Source organism: Ylistrum balloti, unplaced genomic scaffold, assembly GCF_031769215.1.
Source record: "Ylistrum balloti isolate Yb309-2 unplaced genomic scaffold, AGI_CSIRO_Ybal_v1 Utg370118, whole genome shotgun sequence".
NCBI classification, from domain to species: domain Eukaryota; kingdom Metazoa; phylum Mollusca; class Bivalvia; order Pectinida; family Pectinidae; genus Ylistrum; species Ylistrum balloti.
The window spans coordinates 210,757-228,652 of NW_026782136.1; the positions used below are offsets into that span (position 1 = coordinate 210,757).

General features: G+C 39.5%; 1 protein-coding gene across 1 annotated transcript in view; it reads left to right on the plus strand.

The window, feature by feature from the left end:
• Positions 1–716: 716 nt before the first annotated feature.
• The window catches only part of LOC132550290 (receptor-type tyrosine-protein phosphatase S-like), a 93,924-nt gene continuing 76,744 nt past the window's right edge, over positions 717–17,896 (plus strand). Inside the window, exon 1 of the mRNA XM_060214336.1 lies at positions 717–813. Within this exon, the coding sequence (XP_060070319.1) occupies positions 717–813 (97 nt within the window). The remainder of the gene's footprint in view (positions 814–17,896) is intronic.

Here is a 17,896-nt window from a genome sequence, read left to right on the forward strand (position 1 = left end):
TACTTTGTTGTGACGGTATAAACAATTGGGTTCGTATTTCCCCATCGTTGGAGTATAGTACTGTATACTGTATATATGAAACTGAACAAAGTATTTTATCTGTGAAACCTGTGGCAAAATATAATAATATGATGACATAATGTAGGGATTTATTATCAAAATCATTTTTTTATTCATTAGAAGTGTTTGAGTGACCCTTTGATTTTGCTCACCAAACGCAAACATTCCTCTCCTTTTCTACCAACAATCAAACTTTTCTAACATGGTTATATTCTACCTGGTACAACCGACATCTTATGCTATTTCATGATGAACCTTTTGCTCGATGCCACCAAATTCGAGGTGTACAGTGTACTACAGTTAGCGCCACTCTGGGTCACGTCCCGTCTGTACGTTAGTGATATAAACAGACTTGAGATTACCATCTCAGCTCTATACTGGTTTAGCTTCCAATATCGAGGGTGTATGTGTGATACTTTCTGTTTTGTTGTCGCTCTGGGACCCTAAACTTTTACCCAACACAATGTACAACGCTGGAATCCTCAGTCACAAATTAGCGTTTGAATGTGACAGTTCCCAAGCAGTACGCCTCTGGGGTGATATATACCTCAATCAAGGCCATCATCGTACATTCGACCGCAGATCGTCGGAAACAACTGATCATTACACTACGCGAACTCAAACATCACAAAAACGCGAGAACAAGCATCTAGATGATGCGGATACGGGGTCGATCCGTGACGGACGAGCGAGGCGACGCCCACAACACAAGGTCGGGCGATACGTCAGATACCCAGCCCGCTGTGGATGTCGGTATGTGCTGCCTGTCAGGGCAACGATATCTTCGCCACTTTTGTTTACCCTCTTGTCAGGTTGCATATATTCGGTTCGTAGTTGATGTAGTGACGAAAAGCGGGGGTAATTTCGAATATATTTTAGTCTTCGCGTTGTATGCTTCCGGTACATCAGACAATATATGGGTGTTCCTAGAGAGACGTCATTGTGTTATCGATGTTAGTGTCTTGTCATGGTAGATACTGAATGTCAAGTCGCGATATGCATCTATGGAAAAATACCATCATTAGATTAGAACAAATAAGAACAAATTGGGAATAGATTGTTGGGAACGGAAGTGTCCATTACTCTCGCTTCGCTTGTTTCACGACCATGTTGTTTGATAAAGGACCACATGTTGGTTTAGGAAAGGGTTTCATGCTGTGGGGCTGGGATCTAGAAATGTGTTCCAACGGGAGACCACGTAGCTGTTGACGTTGATGTCAGTGCCTTTGCATTGCAGCTGAGAGTCCTACGTAAGATCTACTTCTTAAGCATTGCAGTCAGATCTCGGTGACAGAACGTGCAATCTCCGAAACATCCGTACCAGTTCAACAGCTCACAGGACGCTGACGAAAATTGAGAAAGTGCAAATAATTGATAGAGATACAGCTCAATTTGCAGTCAATTAATTTCATTCTATATCCATGCATAACGAGGATACTGAATTCCCATACGTGTTGGATATTAGTCACGTGATCAGTAAATTATAAAGTACATCGACATTTATGACGGATTAATATACTTGTGTGTTCATAACACGGCACTGTAACCGCTCTGTGGAACTCCAGATCTACGACACCAAATTGCTAAAATCTACTCCGTCACAACATCCTAAAACACGATTATTTCTCCATCTTAGACATGGTGTTAGCGACATCAATGTGTATATCACATCATGTACGTGCAAACTAAAGCACCTGATGGCTGTTTTGATAAAAATCTAGTGTTCACTTTAATTTTTACTTCTCTGTGTTGGAGATACAAGGAAGGCTAATGGTCCTCTTTGCTAATTTAATGAAGAATGTAACTGCCCATCGGGAGGATTCCAGCCCAAAAAGAGGCGACATGATTTGTTATTACAAAATACCCGAAACCAATTAGACAGTGAGACGATTGTGCATTTCTGATTGAACGTGCGTTGAATGTGATAGAGGAAGATTATATGAAAACACTTTGTGTGCAAAGAGAGAAAAATTAAGTTACAGTTCACATGGCAATTGTAACGAAAACTAATTCCAATCAGTCACTGTGTTCGGCTTGTCTAAAGTGCCACTCGACCATCCCCGACGTGTGACCTTTGACCCTTTTGTGTGTTATCTGTAAATAGTTGTACAGCTCTCCTGCCGTTGTGCTTTTCCGGTTGCACTTGCATGTGCACACGATCAGAAGATCAATTTTGAACAATGTTTTCAATTTCCACGCGAGGAAATAACGGAAAACTATAATGGTCTGGTCCTACTACAGACAATGCATGGATCGAGGTTTTGACAGCCATGAAATTGTATTTACATACCGCCATAATCTGTTCCAGTAGTTCGTTCGCATGACGACATGTATCTTAAGTTCTATATCAATATATCATACAATTCTATTACACAATTCAATCTATTTCACCGCAGACTGTTTATATTTTCTTAATCAAGATGGAGTAGCATAAAAAGAAATATCATTACGGCTCTAGGTGTACCCTGATGTGGGGATTTTGTCCCAACAGCACATCGGTTCTGATTAGCTGTGTAAACACCGCGGAGTATTCACACCATTACAAAAACATTGGTATGAAGTTGGCCTCGCGATTCTGATAATGGTGTCATGTGATGTTTGCATTACTCCAACTTACGGTTTCTCGTTTCGTAGAAATAACAAGCTTCATTTCAATGGCAATTATTTTACAGAAAGATTCCATTAAATTTCAAAATATAAGTGTGTTTCTAATAGAAATGAATATTCAATAGGTACGTAATGCTTTAGACTTGAGATGATAGGATCGCCTGTCTACTGCCACAGCCACCAATATCCAGCTCTTTTGTCCCCCTTATTTATGCAGTTGTTCTCGCCATATTGTCGTGTAGTCATTGCCGTTTGTGATATCTTACAGATTTTTGACATTTGAATTAAATTATCTTGTTATAAAATAGCGCTTTGTGATCGCCATATCGGTGGCGTCACGCACGGAATGTTCTCTATCATTTCACAACTGTCAACATTTGATTAAATTCTATTTCCTTTGTTTCTATCAATCGTGACGGAGTGTTGTATGAAATAAAGTTTTTCAAAATTCAAAATAACAACGTGATAATTAGTTCCCGTGAGAAATGGGCGTCTCGTTAACCTCGTGGCAATGCTTCACGCCCGTCAAGAATACTTGTCAGCCATGTTGACAGAGAAAATGGCTGGAACCGACACTTTTGTTGTGGCATACAGTATAACATACAGACAAAAAAAACAGGATAATTGTGCTTGGTTTATGTGTTTCATCATTTCTAGTATTTCCATACAACTTATTCCCGTCAACGTCACGGCGAAATTTCAAATAAGATTTCGTGTTAGATTTTGTCATCGATACCAAAAGCAATTCTGGTTACACGTGAACAATGGGTCGTAAATTGGCCCTCTAACTAGATGAAACCGGCAAGATGTTGAGAAGGTGGTTACGTAACGAGACTTAGTAGGTTGATACCGAACCAAACCGCCTCACCTCCATTATCAAATTTGCTTAGTAATCTTTAATTTGAATTTATACATTCTCAGTTCTAAAGAAAAAAAACCCGAGATATAACAGTATTCACGATGCGTTCTTTGTTTTTTCTCTTTCGTTGATATATTTTAAATTCTTGATTTCTCCCTTTCTGAGAAAGAAAAGAAGTTTAAACTGATACGTAAGATCCATGCTATATGTTTAACTAGATGTCCCACATGCTATACGGAAGTAATAAGTATTAGGGAGGTAAATATATCTGAACAATTGATTTTATGCGTCCACCTTTGATAAGTCAAAAAGACAATGGCTAGACTTGTTCCTGGTAAAGTGAACACGCTTGCCTGCTGTGTGTTTTGTGTGTTATGTTAATGTGTCTAACTTTAGACCCTGTGTATCATTGCTTTCATTTTGATCAAGCTGAATCCATACTTAGACGACTCAACAAGGTTAATCAACAGCAAATGTTGACAGCAGATTGTTCCGCACTAACCTAGGTTGACTAGTGGTCAGCTGGTCATCTGCCCCTTGTCATCCGTTCTGAAGGACGCTAGTTTACTCGCTGATTCACTGGTCAATCTGCGGACTAAATTAAGCATGCATTAAGCATTCCAATCACATTTCATGGTCGATGGACGATTGGAAACATCGTGGCTAGTCTCCTGTCTTCAGCACAATTGTCTGTGTATCTCCTGGCGTGTCGGCATCATATTAAGTCAATCTTATTTAGGTACACTTGATGCTGTGTCCACTGTAGTCCGGTCTGATTAGAACTCCTTCAAGGGTACATGTCGCGTGCACTCGTAGTTTCTTTGTATTTTATTGTTTGGAGACCGTTTACAATTGACTCTGTAGAAATCATCAGAGAAATGAGATTTATAATCGTATTTTGTACCAGCATGTGTTGCAACTGACACTTGTCCAACCGCGTGGTCCATACCGTGTGAAGCCCCGGCGTGGTGTGGTTTCCATGATTCTTCCGAGACCCAATCTATCAGTAAAGAACGGGTTGCGGAAACAAGCAGTGCTGCCAATTAAGGTCGAGAATGGACACTTGTTTGTGCTCATTTGCTTTTAAGAAACACCATGAAAAACAATACACGTGTAGCAGACATGAAGGCGAGTTATTAAGACAGAAACAAACAATTGTATTTGAAGAGCGGACATCATGTCAATTCATGCTGGTTAATGGACACGTGTCATCATGTACACGCCATTTACACGCCAAACACGTGTACACGTGAACGTTATCATTATAATTTATGAGATAGAAACTCGACTGGACAGGCAGCGGTGAAAATATCCGTTATTTCATTTCTAGACTTGCATACTCTTATTACTAACACAGCTACATTGTATATTATCAGAATATGAAGTGAATTAAATAAATATATATATATAGTGCCCTGTTATGTTAAAGGGGTATTCCGCACAAGTTAGGATTTCATTGAGTGCTTTTGAAGAAAATTGTACCAAATCATCTACTTATGTTCTTATGGAAAACATAAACCTCAATTTACCCTTGAAATGAACCTGCTATATTTAATTTGCGGAAATTCTTAATAGATGTAGCTATATCGATTTACAGAAGTTAGTACGGTCCGGATTGCGTCACAACATGAAATATTTGTGTACACTATAAACTTAACGAAATAGAGGTCTACTGAGGTAATATAACAAAATTGTAACAGCAGCAGAAATTTGAGTGAACAGCATACACACTTGTGTATTTACCCAATACTCTGCGTAAAATCTATGATCCAATGACCTTTCAGCTCCCGATTCCCCGGTGTGCTATATTTAGGCGGTTTTGTTGGTAATATTCCCACCAATTTCGCCTGTCCAAACTGACACAGGAGATATCTTTTGATGCTAACAGTATTTTTAAAGGTCTTTAGAATGAGTTCTTAAAATGTACATAGCAGTCAAAATTTTGCAACTTTGGGGGAGGGGGCGGGGGAGGGGGCGGGGGGGTTATCCCGTTGAATAAAGGACTTTGCTTATTTTATTAACTCACGATAATGTGTAGTGTTCTAGATAATATTTCGTTAGTTTGAGTCTTTTAGCATGAGATATGTAGGATCTTGAAAGACGTTTTCATATCCGATGTCATGAAACGGGTCTTAAAACTTTGCTTTGCGAGACTTGGCGGGCAGAAATTTAAACTTCGAGGCGAGTTTCATGAAATCTTATATGAAATAAAATCAAATTTAAGATTTAATATATACTTACAGAAACCTCATATATATCAATAAAATACACTGCAGACACCCAACGTGTGACCATTATGACAGCAACATTTTGGATAGAGAAACGGTGGCAGTTCACCGTCAGAATGGCTGTTCTCTTTTACAGATCACAATGTCGATAATGAAAATGACGGACTTAAACCTGTGGAATATAGACAATGGATTATCTTATGGCATTTATGGTTTTATAAATGACAGTGTTCCGCGGACAAACTTAGCAGGCAATACACATATAACGACCATAAATGACACAACAAGAATTCAGTGCTTAAATACGAATCCTCATATTCAGCGCAGTGAGGCATTTAAAATGGCGTATAACAAACATATATGGATATAATAGCTCATACTTTTCTGAAATAAATCCGTTTCGAACAATCATAATTACAGCAAGCGGTCCTTTGTTCTTCCAGGAACAATATCACTGTGCGTCTGATACTGCACAATAACTATGAAAGCAAACCTGGAATTAATTTTACAGCGAATATCTACCGGAACAATTTTGAAGGGATTCTATACACTATATAATAGCATTGCTATATTTATCCGTGCATCTTATGATAGGGAATTGTAGTGTTGTATAATTGATACGTGTTCACTATGGCCGAGGACTCCACTCGAGGCAGGGTTTACTCAATAATAAAAGTGCCGTACGCCTTATAGCTATCCATACAGGCAGTGCCGACTTCTCTCGCCTTACAAGGCCATTCTGTGTTTCTCTACGTCCCCCAATCAGCTAGCTCTGATAAACAGAATTACAAAGAAATGAGAGCCTGGAAAAGCACCTGACTAAATATCGACTTGTACATAAAATTAAGAGAGAGGAAATGGAAAATGACTCCTTTTATCGAAGTTGATTTGTGCACAATGCATCTGGGATTTTAGTAATGTTGTATTACTCCAGAACACCGAATGAAGCTTGTACCTGCATAAGTAAATGTATATTTACAGTAATGGGAAGCCATTGAAACAGTGATGCCTATTAAGAAGTGCTTTGTCGTGCTGTCCGCCATGAAGCAGTGAAAATGTCACGCTCTATTGCTTCTTCACAGTGCCTGACTCCATTAAAGAAAGCAGTAATGATACTACTCAAGTTGTCAATCGAGATACAGTCAAGATCATTGCGTTTTTACACATTTTTATTTTACCATTAACTTCGACATCCACCATCATTGATTTCCGAGAATATCATGAGAGAGTACTTTTTTCGAGGAGTTGATGAAGGAGAGAACTGATGCCAAATAACGAAGATACGATAAAATGCGAAATTCATTTACTCCACATTGCAATTGGTTGATTTGTTTTTGATAAGAAAGCAAAATAAGAATATGCGAGCTTAGAGCTCTTTCTGCATCGCCTATCCCTTTCATAATCAACGTTGATAGAAAGGAATGTTGAACCGTAGGCTGTGGATGTTTTGCGCGATGTTCCGGTTAATTACTCCGAGGTCTGCATAAGAACATAGATATATGCACCTCGCATTGGTAGCATCACGCGCACCAGGATGTTGTGTTTATCAACAAATAAATGCAGTAGCTTAAAGGTACGTGGATACAGTAGGGTGTTAGGACAACGGGGAGAAGGTATGAAGGTGTTTCTATCCTAAACAAACATTTGTAGAGGGGTTCCGTTGGACATTCATCACGCGCTGTTACTTCGTTTGTGGTGTGTGGTTAACTAAATTAACACGCGCTTATTGAAATGCACTATGGGATTAAGTAATCTCAGTCTTTTAATTTAGGTTTCTTTGACAGGAGAAATCATCGACGTGTATTTATTGAATTAAAGGGAAAATTTCAACATATTCCGAAAATTAACGTATTACAATGATGAATATTGTCCATGGTAAGAAAGCTTGAAATGGTGTTAGCCGTAGTAACATAAATTCTTCCGTGACACTTTTCTTAAACACAAACAACCTCACGAAAACAAACTCATATCTGAACATCCGCACAGACAACAAATATCACGGTTCAATATCCAAGATGACAGAAGAGCCTCCCTCAAAGATATCAGAACACATACTTCAATTACTAAGATGACAGTGTTATGTTAGAAACATCAGAACACACACGTCAATAGCCATGAAGACAAGTCACATTCAAAGACATCAGATCACACACGTCAATTGCCAAAATGACAAGACACATTCAAAGACATCAGAACACAAACGTCAATTACCAGGATGACAGGACACATTCAAAGACATCAGAACACACACGTCAATTGCCAAGATGACAGAACACATTCAAAGACATCAGAACACACATGTCAATAGCCATGAAGACAAGTCACATTCAAATACACCAGAACACACACGTCAATTGCCAAGTTGACAGGACACATTCAAAGACATCAGAACACACACGTTAATTGCCAAGATGACAAGACACATTCAAAGACATCAGAACACACACGTCAGTTGCCAAGATGACAGGACATATTCAAAGACATCAGAACACACACGTCAATTGCCAAGATGACAACACACATTCAAAGACATCAGAACACACACGTCAATTGCGAAGATGACAAGACACACTCATAGACATCAGAACACACACGTCAATTACCAAGATGACAGGAAACAGTCAGAGGAACAACAATTATACAGTCATATATATGTATATATACCTCGTCGGTATGCATGTCACGTGCACTGCACTGCATGTCCCTATGTACACACGCGCTTTACCTGGTTACATTCTACACGATGAATGAATCATGCGTTACACTCCACGAGGAATGACAGCGATGTTTGAATGTGTTTTTATTCATTAACAGTACTAATTAACTCACCAGCTGATTGTGTACAGCTATGGAACAAGGGTTCTGAAAGTTGGTCTCTTAAACTGTTGCGGCAATGTGCCTTGGTAGTAATCCTAATGTAAGACGTCTCCGAGAGTATATTGTGTTGTCCGCCACTGCTATCTTTGAACGGTTTCTTTTGAGAAGGATGAAATGAATGGCATTAGGTTTTTATCGTACAAGAGCGAGACATGTTTGAATCTCTAAATCCCTGAGGTCCAATGCCACGCTTCATACTCTACACTTTGTTGTGCTGTAGAGGCCAACTAAGAGCTTACTGGGCCACTGATCAACATCGGTAATGATATAAATGAAATCCTTCTTACATGGTTTCGGTTCACCGTGGGTGAAACGTTGTACCGTTTTGCCATCTCTATGATTTCGACACGTTTGAAATACCACTGCGGTCAACGTTAATAGCTCAAAACAGGTTAATAAAATTGAAGACTTCGATCTATATTTAAGTCAGGACAAAAGCAACTGAGTATATCAGGTAGCATGTAGAGAGATATTTTAGAGTGTGCAGCTAGGTTAGTTACTTGTAACAAATATGATATAAAGGAAGTGTATTTTCAACCTGTTTGCAGTGAATGTCCAGAACCGGTAATAGATACGGACCCTACTGGCCCCTTGTCATGGATACACCTCCGTGTGTGTTCACTTATTCATTTGAAGCTCGTGACAGTTTTTGTTTAGAACAGCAACACGATATCTGGAAGAATGTTATATGGCGTATAAGGCAGTGTATGTATGTGATCTTGAAAACATATCAGACATTCATATTTTGGCTTGAAAACGAAATTATTTTCTCGAGATCACTTAATTCTGTGTTGTAAAAGACGTCATTCCTTTTCCATCATTCATGGTGATGGCGGCTTGTACTTGATTATACTTGTACCTTAAAAATACCTTACGTCAGTGAACGACTTACAGGTGGTTTAGTTTTGAAAACGAACGATGTGCTGCTATTGAGACGTATCGTAGTAGGGGAGTGTCCCTCCGAATAATCCTCGGAGGAGAGTGAACTCAGCCACTGAAACATGCAGGTTGGCGCCGAGTCAAGACCCGTGAGCTGGAAACCTCTTTGAAGACTCTGAGGAAGTAGATGTGTGTTTTTCTATCTACCGGTGAGATACGGTGTAGGCCCGGGGTATCAAGACGACCTCTCATTTGTTTGGCTAAACTGTTGTTGATCTATGAGCCTGGGATATGGACTGCACAGATGGCATGCTGGAAACTGTGATTGGGCGGTAAACATACGTCTGTGTTTCGCAAATCAGTTAGTGTGTGAGTTGTTGACGTCAAATAAATAAATATTTTAGAAGAAACATATCATTCCTAATGTAAATTGGTCGTCGTTTGTTAATGATTGGTAATACAACACACGTGATGTAACAAGGTCTGTTAGTAAGACGCACGTGACATAACTAAGTTTTTGAGCAAGTCACACGTGATGTAACAAGCTTTGTTAGCACGACACACGTGATGGAAGTACATGTATGGTACACATGATTTAATTAGAAAGTTTTTGAGTGTGACACACAATATGTTATCAGAATTTCTGTAACTACTACACATGAGACTTAACTAGAAAAATTATGCGACACGCAAGATGTACTAGAAACTAGAAAGTTATCATACGGCACACACAGGATGTTCCTAAAAGTTTTGTAAGCACATGTATGACAAACAGGATGTAATTAGGAAGTTTGTACAACACACAGATTGTAATTAAGTTTGTCAGTACGACACACAAGATGTAATACTTAAGTCCGCTTTTACGACACACAGGAGGTAACTAGATTTTTTTATTAAGGAATACCTGAAGATTTATCAGGACACACAGGACGCAACCGGAATCTTTGTCTGTACGACAACACAGGATGTTATAAAAATGTTAATTAGAACGACAGCTTGTCGATAAACCGTACAGTGTGCTTTGTTGGAGCCATCTTGATATGTCCCCTCCGGATCATGTACACGACAGCGCTATCTCCACATTAGCTTTAGCGTACCCTATTTAATGAATACCCTCTGAGTTGATTAGCTATAGCGTCCCTTATGTAATTAAGTCCCTGTGGGTTGCCGGTATAACGGCTGGTATGACACGATATCCACACAGGCTACCTTCAGCGAAAGATATACGCAGATTGTCACATATAAGAAGTGGCAGATAAAACGACTTCACTCGGGGAGGTAGATACAACTTAGAAAAAACAGAAGGAACATCAATCACGCTAATTCCACTTTATAATCCTAATACTTCTAACATACGGTGGCGTTTCAGATTTTTTTCTTCAAACGGAGTTTATTAGATTTTCTTGTCGATAACCATGTTGATGAAACTTATTTATAAATGTGATTTGTTCCCATCTCAGCCAGCATCTATATTACCATGCTGAATATCATCCCTGGATAAGTGTGATCACTTCGTTTATTGGAGGAGACATATTCATTTTTTGTTTAGTTAAAAATAACTTCAAAGAGACTAAACATGACGTATCGTACTGATAGAGATCAGGAATCTACGTCATTAGTAGTGCGAAACCGAATCACAGATGATGCCTTAAAAGGAATTGTCTTGTCACGTCACACTGTACCTGTTCGTAAGCGTTGGTCTACCCGGTGTGATTCACGGATACGGTATACACATCAACCATTTAGTCAATGCCACATTATTGACACAAGAACAATGATTTTTGTTTCCTTGTCTTTAGAAAAACATTAACTTTTCTGAAAGCTCTCAAAAACTTGTCAATATATATGTACAGTCATTGGAAGACAGGAATGCACTGCAATCTAGTCACGCACGCTTGTTATGTGTAAAAAGTATGCTTTCTTCGGCAAACATTGGCGATGTATGCTCGAATGATACTTCAAATTAATAACGGCAGCCATTATGTACCGTTCTCCGCTATTGTTTTTGTACCACTCTGCCCCATGCTACATATTTAGTTGTTATTGTGTACCGTTCTTATAGCGATATTGCATTTTGTTCATTGTACCTACCAGCAGTCAACTTAATGCAGCAATTATTGCACAATTCATCGCTGAACTCGCGTCAGACAAGTGGTCGTATACGCTTTGATTACAACCGGTGATTACTATACTGTTTATTGGACTGTCGCACGCGAGCTTTGGCGGAGCGGCTCAAAGTAGGGCTACAGATGTATTCTATAGGGACAGGTAGGTGTCTCAGAGCGGTCAAAGCTGACATTTGACAACCGCACTCAGCCTGTCTGAGGCAATGCACACGTCACGGGAAACGGAAATGGAAAAGACAGTTTAAGAAACGATATATGTGGAGTAGATGCGGAAATTTCTCTTATCCGATCGAACACTACTTTCAAACGCGTTGATAAATCCGAATTTGTCATGCAGGGAGCAATTTTGTAAGATAGTAATTATGGGAAAACTCAGTATAATCTACTTGAAATGCTATTTTTTCTGCAAACGACAAGAGGTACACTAACAGCAGTTCTGATAGAGCCTATTTTGAACACACGAAGATGAATTAATATCGAGCAGAGTTCTTTCTCAGAAAAAAGTCACGCACAAAGCAATGACAAACTGCATTTTAGGGCGCGCAATCTTGTTTTATTGTGGGAACAGAAAGAATGGCGATCTCGGAGCATGGTTCTCACGTGCCTTACCCTAGATAGGCACTGTACGATTTAATTGTGTCGTCACTTTGGGACCCGTTTCTTCGTGTAATCGATATAAAATAGGCGTCCTATTAGATTAAGCTGAAAGTTATACATCTAACGCTAAAACGAGGTTCATACAGGCCTTTCTGACCAGTTTCTTTAAACGAAAACGTAAGACACTGACAAATGTTTTGAAGGAAATTTACGGAAATCCCGCTGGTTGGTAATATGACATGTAATAATACTAAGATAGAATGTGTTACTTAGAACTCACAGTATACCAGGTTATGAGAGACCAAGGATTGACCTCTCTTTAAACCAGGTTATGAGAGACCAGGGTTTAAACTCTCTTTAAACCAGGTTATGAGAGACCAGGGATTGAACTCTCTATAAACCAGATTATGAGAGACCAGGGATTGAACTCTCTATAAACCAGATTATGAGAAACCAGGGATGACCTCTCTTTAAACCAGGTTATGAAAGACCGGGAATTGAACTGACTGTATATCAGGGTATGAGAGACCAGGGATTGAACTCTATATCAACCAGGTTATGAAAGACCAGAGATTGAACTCTCTATAAACCAGGTTATAAGAGACGAGAGAGTGAACTCACTGATACCAGGTTATGAAATACTGGAGTGACTGAGTTAGTCAAGCTATGGGAGACTAGAGAGATTAAGCCTACTTTATACCAAGGTTAGAGAGAATGGAGACTGAGTTTCTTTGAACCAGGTTATAGGAGACTTGGAACATTCGCTCGCTGTATACTAGGTAATGGCATGGCTTTATGCAATGAATACACATTTTGACAATTACGATAAAATTAACATGCAATTAGATTGATACAACTTGCCTTTATAGTGACGCAACGTCATGCTGCTTTGATCCACGCTAATTAACATTACTCATTATCGTCATGGTAATATGAAAAACTATTAAAAGTCTCACGAAATGGAAAACCTATCTAAAATACATGTCGATCTCTGTCAGGCGTGGCTATTTATTACAACTGTTTAAACAATAAGTCTGGTGTGTTGTTGATATTACGTAAATAAAAATGACGTTTGGGTGGCGTGATCAATGCATCCACGTGACGGGTGCAATAATTTCGCTATAATGATGTTGACTCGATGATTCACATTTAGACGGAATATTAACACGTTCTCTATTCCGCATATTAGTGAAAGACTTTCTGATACTTTTTGGAGTGTTATTCTTGATGCTGTTGAAATGCTTACATACTTATGTTAGTTTCCCCCGAGATCCACAAAAGATATCGACGATCACCCACAATGGTAACTGCACAGCGTCACTCGAATGGCATATGCAGCTCAACGTCTTTCATAGAGTTTAGCTGGTTTGGTTTATGTTTCTTTACGTCCTATTAAAATTTAGAGTCATTTATGGACGTGCCAGGTTTGAATGACAGAAAAAAGCAGGAGTTCTCGGTGAAAAAACCATCGACCCGCGGCCAGTAACGATGTAGGTGTTGAACCCGAGACCTAGAGTTTGAGTGCTAGCGATAAAGACGGGCAGAAGCTGAATACAGTACTTAAGAATTTTTTTCCGTGTTTCACTTGCTTTCTACGTGGCGTTGTGTACATTTAAAAAAAAAAACAGGGTATTTCCTGTCAGATTTTTTTTCTGTTTCTCTTCTTACAAAATTCTTTGATCTTGGTACCGAAATCTTCGACGCATCTCTTGTGACCCTATCATGTTGACGCTTAACTAGTCTTTGTCCCTGCGACGCTTTTTAAACAACACCCGTGACAAAGAACAACTCCGTTCAAACGGCGCGTCCAATTACCATTTTTTGCGATCATTGGGCACTGTCATGCAGAAACATGAGAAACATTGTGTCACATCACGGAAAATGTGAATTTAATGTCTTTGACCTTGTTCAAATTGTGATTTATCATTAAATATATATTTCAGTCTTGATGATAATGGATTTTAATTTTTAGGTAACTTCATACCACCTGACACCTTACACTTTAAAACATAAGGATTTGATGAGTGAATATAATCCGTGTGTGATATCTAACGCCTTTGATCCAGCTAATGTATTTTAAAAAGTTATCTCAAATTATGCTGACGTCATCAGGTACTATCAAGCAAGATCGATCACGGAAAAACATTAAGTCATGTAACGAATTATTTCATAACTGATGATATTTAAGATAATTTTGATAAATGACATTTTTATATAAAAAAAGATATATAATTTAAGTTGAATCAAGAGCTTCTTCAGAAAAGATTGAAACCAGGCACATATTTTGAACAATAGAGAATGATTTACGTCTCATGTTCTCAGATATATCACTACAATCTGGACAGTGTACTACAATACTAACAGTAGTATTGTAATTTTTTTTGTATAATTCTGGGTTTTTATCGTTGATATTATTATACCATTTTTCTATGTATTAACAGTTAGATCCGTTTTGACGAGTGTTTTCTCCGGAGACAATGGGCTGACTATGATATTTGATAACGACCGAAGGCTTGTGTTATTTCTCCTGACAGTAATCGGACACGTAACGACAGTGTAACCTATGATAAAATGACATCTTCAACTCATAATATAGATCCCGCTTTCTTTATGGGTCCGAGATGAGTGCTAGGTTTCATAGGTAATCAGCGATCCGTACCATAATGCAGCTGATAAATGTCAAGGTTCGGTGACTTCCCGTGTATCTCCAACTAGACTTGATGTTTTCATTATAACACTAAACCGTGGTTCATGGATTGACGTAAGATAGAGATTCCAATAAACATTTGCGTTTGTCACGTGGAAGGAGATAAAGGATTTGTGGCAGGGACGTTGCTGGACTGGGCTGTGAGAGATGTAAAATTACAACTGAAATATATATATATGTTATCTGAATCGACTAATTGTCAGACGCGGACTTATTCATGTGACATAGATAATGTAATCTTACTGTGATGGCCATTTTGTACGTCGTTCCGGCAGATAACGAGATCTTAATAGTGCAGATCTCTTACCCCACCGAACATAATATCAGATGATATTGTAGAACACGTTCAATAAGCGGAATTGCACCCCATATGGCTGTAACAGATCCAGTACCGGACCTTTATTTAGTCGTGTCTCTGTGAACGTTCCTGATTCCGAACCTTTAGTCCTGTCTGTACACATTTCCCGATTCCGGACACCGAGTTTTATCACTGAATTCTGGATAATTCCGGATTCTGGACCTCGAGTTCTATCACTGGACACCATTCGGAACTTTAGCCCTATCTCTGTACACGTTCCAGATTCCGGACCTTTAGTCCTGCCTCTGTACAAGTTCCGGATTCTGGACCTCGAGTTCTATCACTGAACACCGTTCGGAACGTTAGCCCTATCTCTGTACACGTTCCAAAATCCAGACCTTTAGTCCTGTCTCTGCTCACATTCCGGACTTTCGGACATCAAGTTCTATTTCTGTACATGTTCAGAATTCTGGACCTTGAGTTCTATCATTGAGAACATCCGAACTTTTAGTACTATTTTTGTACACGTTCCGGTCTCCGGACCTTCAGTTTTATCAATGAACACATTCCGGATAATTTGTCCTATCTCTGCACATGTCATCTGTGTAAACCTTATGCTTACATAGCGCCTTCTCGCAGTAAAAAATTGCGTTAATGTAATTGGTAGAGAGTGTAGTGTGGTTACCACACATCCAACTCCACCATTGTTTTTTTCTTAATCAACTCCCCTCCCATTCCAACCGTGTTGTTCTATAATTGACCTCCCTTCCCCCCACTCCAAACATGTTGTTCTATAATTCACTTCTCTTCCACTCAACTCGTGCTTTTCTTTAGTCAACTTCCTTCCCACTCCACCTGTAGTGTTCTGTAATTAACACCCCCCTCACTCCACCCTTATTGTTTTGTAATTAACTCCCCTCCCACTCCATCCTTATTGTTCTGTAATTAACTCCCCTCCCACTCCACCCGTATTGTACTGTTTTCACTCTCTTTCCACTCCACTCTTGTTGTTCTATGATGATGAATGAGAGACCTTTCGGTTTGGACACTTTGGTCGCAAAAAGCTGACTCGAGCGTCCCCTGGTGGTCGTTATTAACGCCCCTGCTGGTAGATTTCTGAGGCCGTATTATATCGACAGCTGAGCCCAGGGTTTTATTCTAACTAACGTTTAAAATGAAACTTGCGTATCATATAGTTCACTTTCGTTAAATCAAACATTCGAACAAGACCAATGTCGGTATACCCTTTCTCGTGCCTGAAGATGTCGGTAATAATGAGATTACAGATTTCGATTGGCTCCTGAAAGACTCGTAACTGTAATAGGTTGCAAGTAATGTCATACTGCTTTATTGACCATGAGTTCGAACCGAAAGGTTAATCAAAACACCAGCAACATTTTGTTTCTTTTGAATATCTCTGGTGATGTGAAGAAGCTACCTGTATTCATGAATCACGCATTACGCAATGGAAGATTGACCTGTTCTAACAGATATTATGCCTTTTCTCCGTATTTCCTGGACCTTTTATTACGAGTTTTCTAGACGTTAGTAAATGTTACATATTGCAGACTTGGCTTTTCTCGACTTTGAGTGAACTACTGTCTTCTTCTTAACCCCTGACCATCGTCCCATTGGGTCCTAATACACTGATATTGTTAGGAGATTTTGTTGAACACTCCCTGTGCTGTGCTATCCATACGTATACTGTCTTGTTGTATGTCAGTTTGATAACTGTCTATAACGACGTCGTTTCCTTTACAAATCCATCTGCAAACGATTCATGAGTATAGACGCACTTTCTTCTAAACAGACTACATGTAATGTGCTTAGTGACTCACATGTCCTATCTTTAACCAAAAAATTGTGCATGATGTTTACCGACTCACGTGTTCTTTCTTTAGCCGTTTTCTGATGCTGTTTACCGACTCACGTGTTCTTTCTTTAGCCGTCGTCTGATGCTGTTTACCGACTCACGTGTTCTTTCTTTAGCCGTTGTCTGATGCTGTTTACCGACTCACGTGTTCTATCTTTAGCCGTCGTCTGATGCTGTTTACCGACTCACGTGTTTCAGTTCAACCGTCGTCTGATGCTGTTTACCGACTCACGTGTTCTTTCTTTAGCCGTTGTCTGATGCTGTTTACCGACTCACGTGTTCATTCTTTAGCCGTTGTCTGATGCTGTTTACCGACTCACGTGTTCTTTCTTTAGCCGTCGTCTGGTGCTGTTTACCGACTCACGTGTTCATTCTTTAGCCGTTGTCTGATGCTGTTTACCGACTCACGTGTTCTTTCTTTAGCCGTCGTCTGATGCTGTTTACCGACTCACGTGTTCTTTCTTTAGCCGTCGTCTGATGCTGTTTACCGACTCACGTGTTCTTTCTTTAGCCGTCGTCTGATGCTGTTTACCGACTCACGTGTTCTTTCTTTAGCCGTCGTCTGATGCTGTTTACCGACTCACGTGTTCTATCTTTAGCCGTCGTCTGATGCTGTTTACCGACTCACGTGTTCTATCTTTAGCCGTCGTCTGATGCTGTTTACCGACTCACGTGTTCTTTCTTTAGCCGTTGTCTGATGCTGTTTACCGACTCACGTGTTCTTTCTTTAGCCGTCGTCTGATGCTGTTTACCGACTCACATGTTCTTTCTTTAGCCGTCGTCTG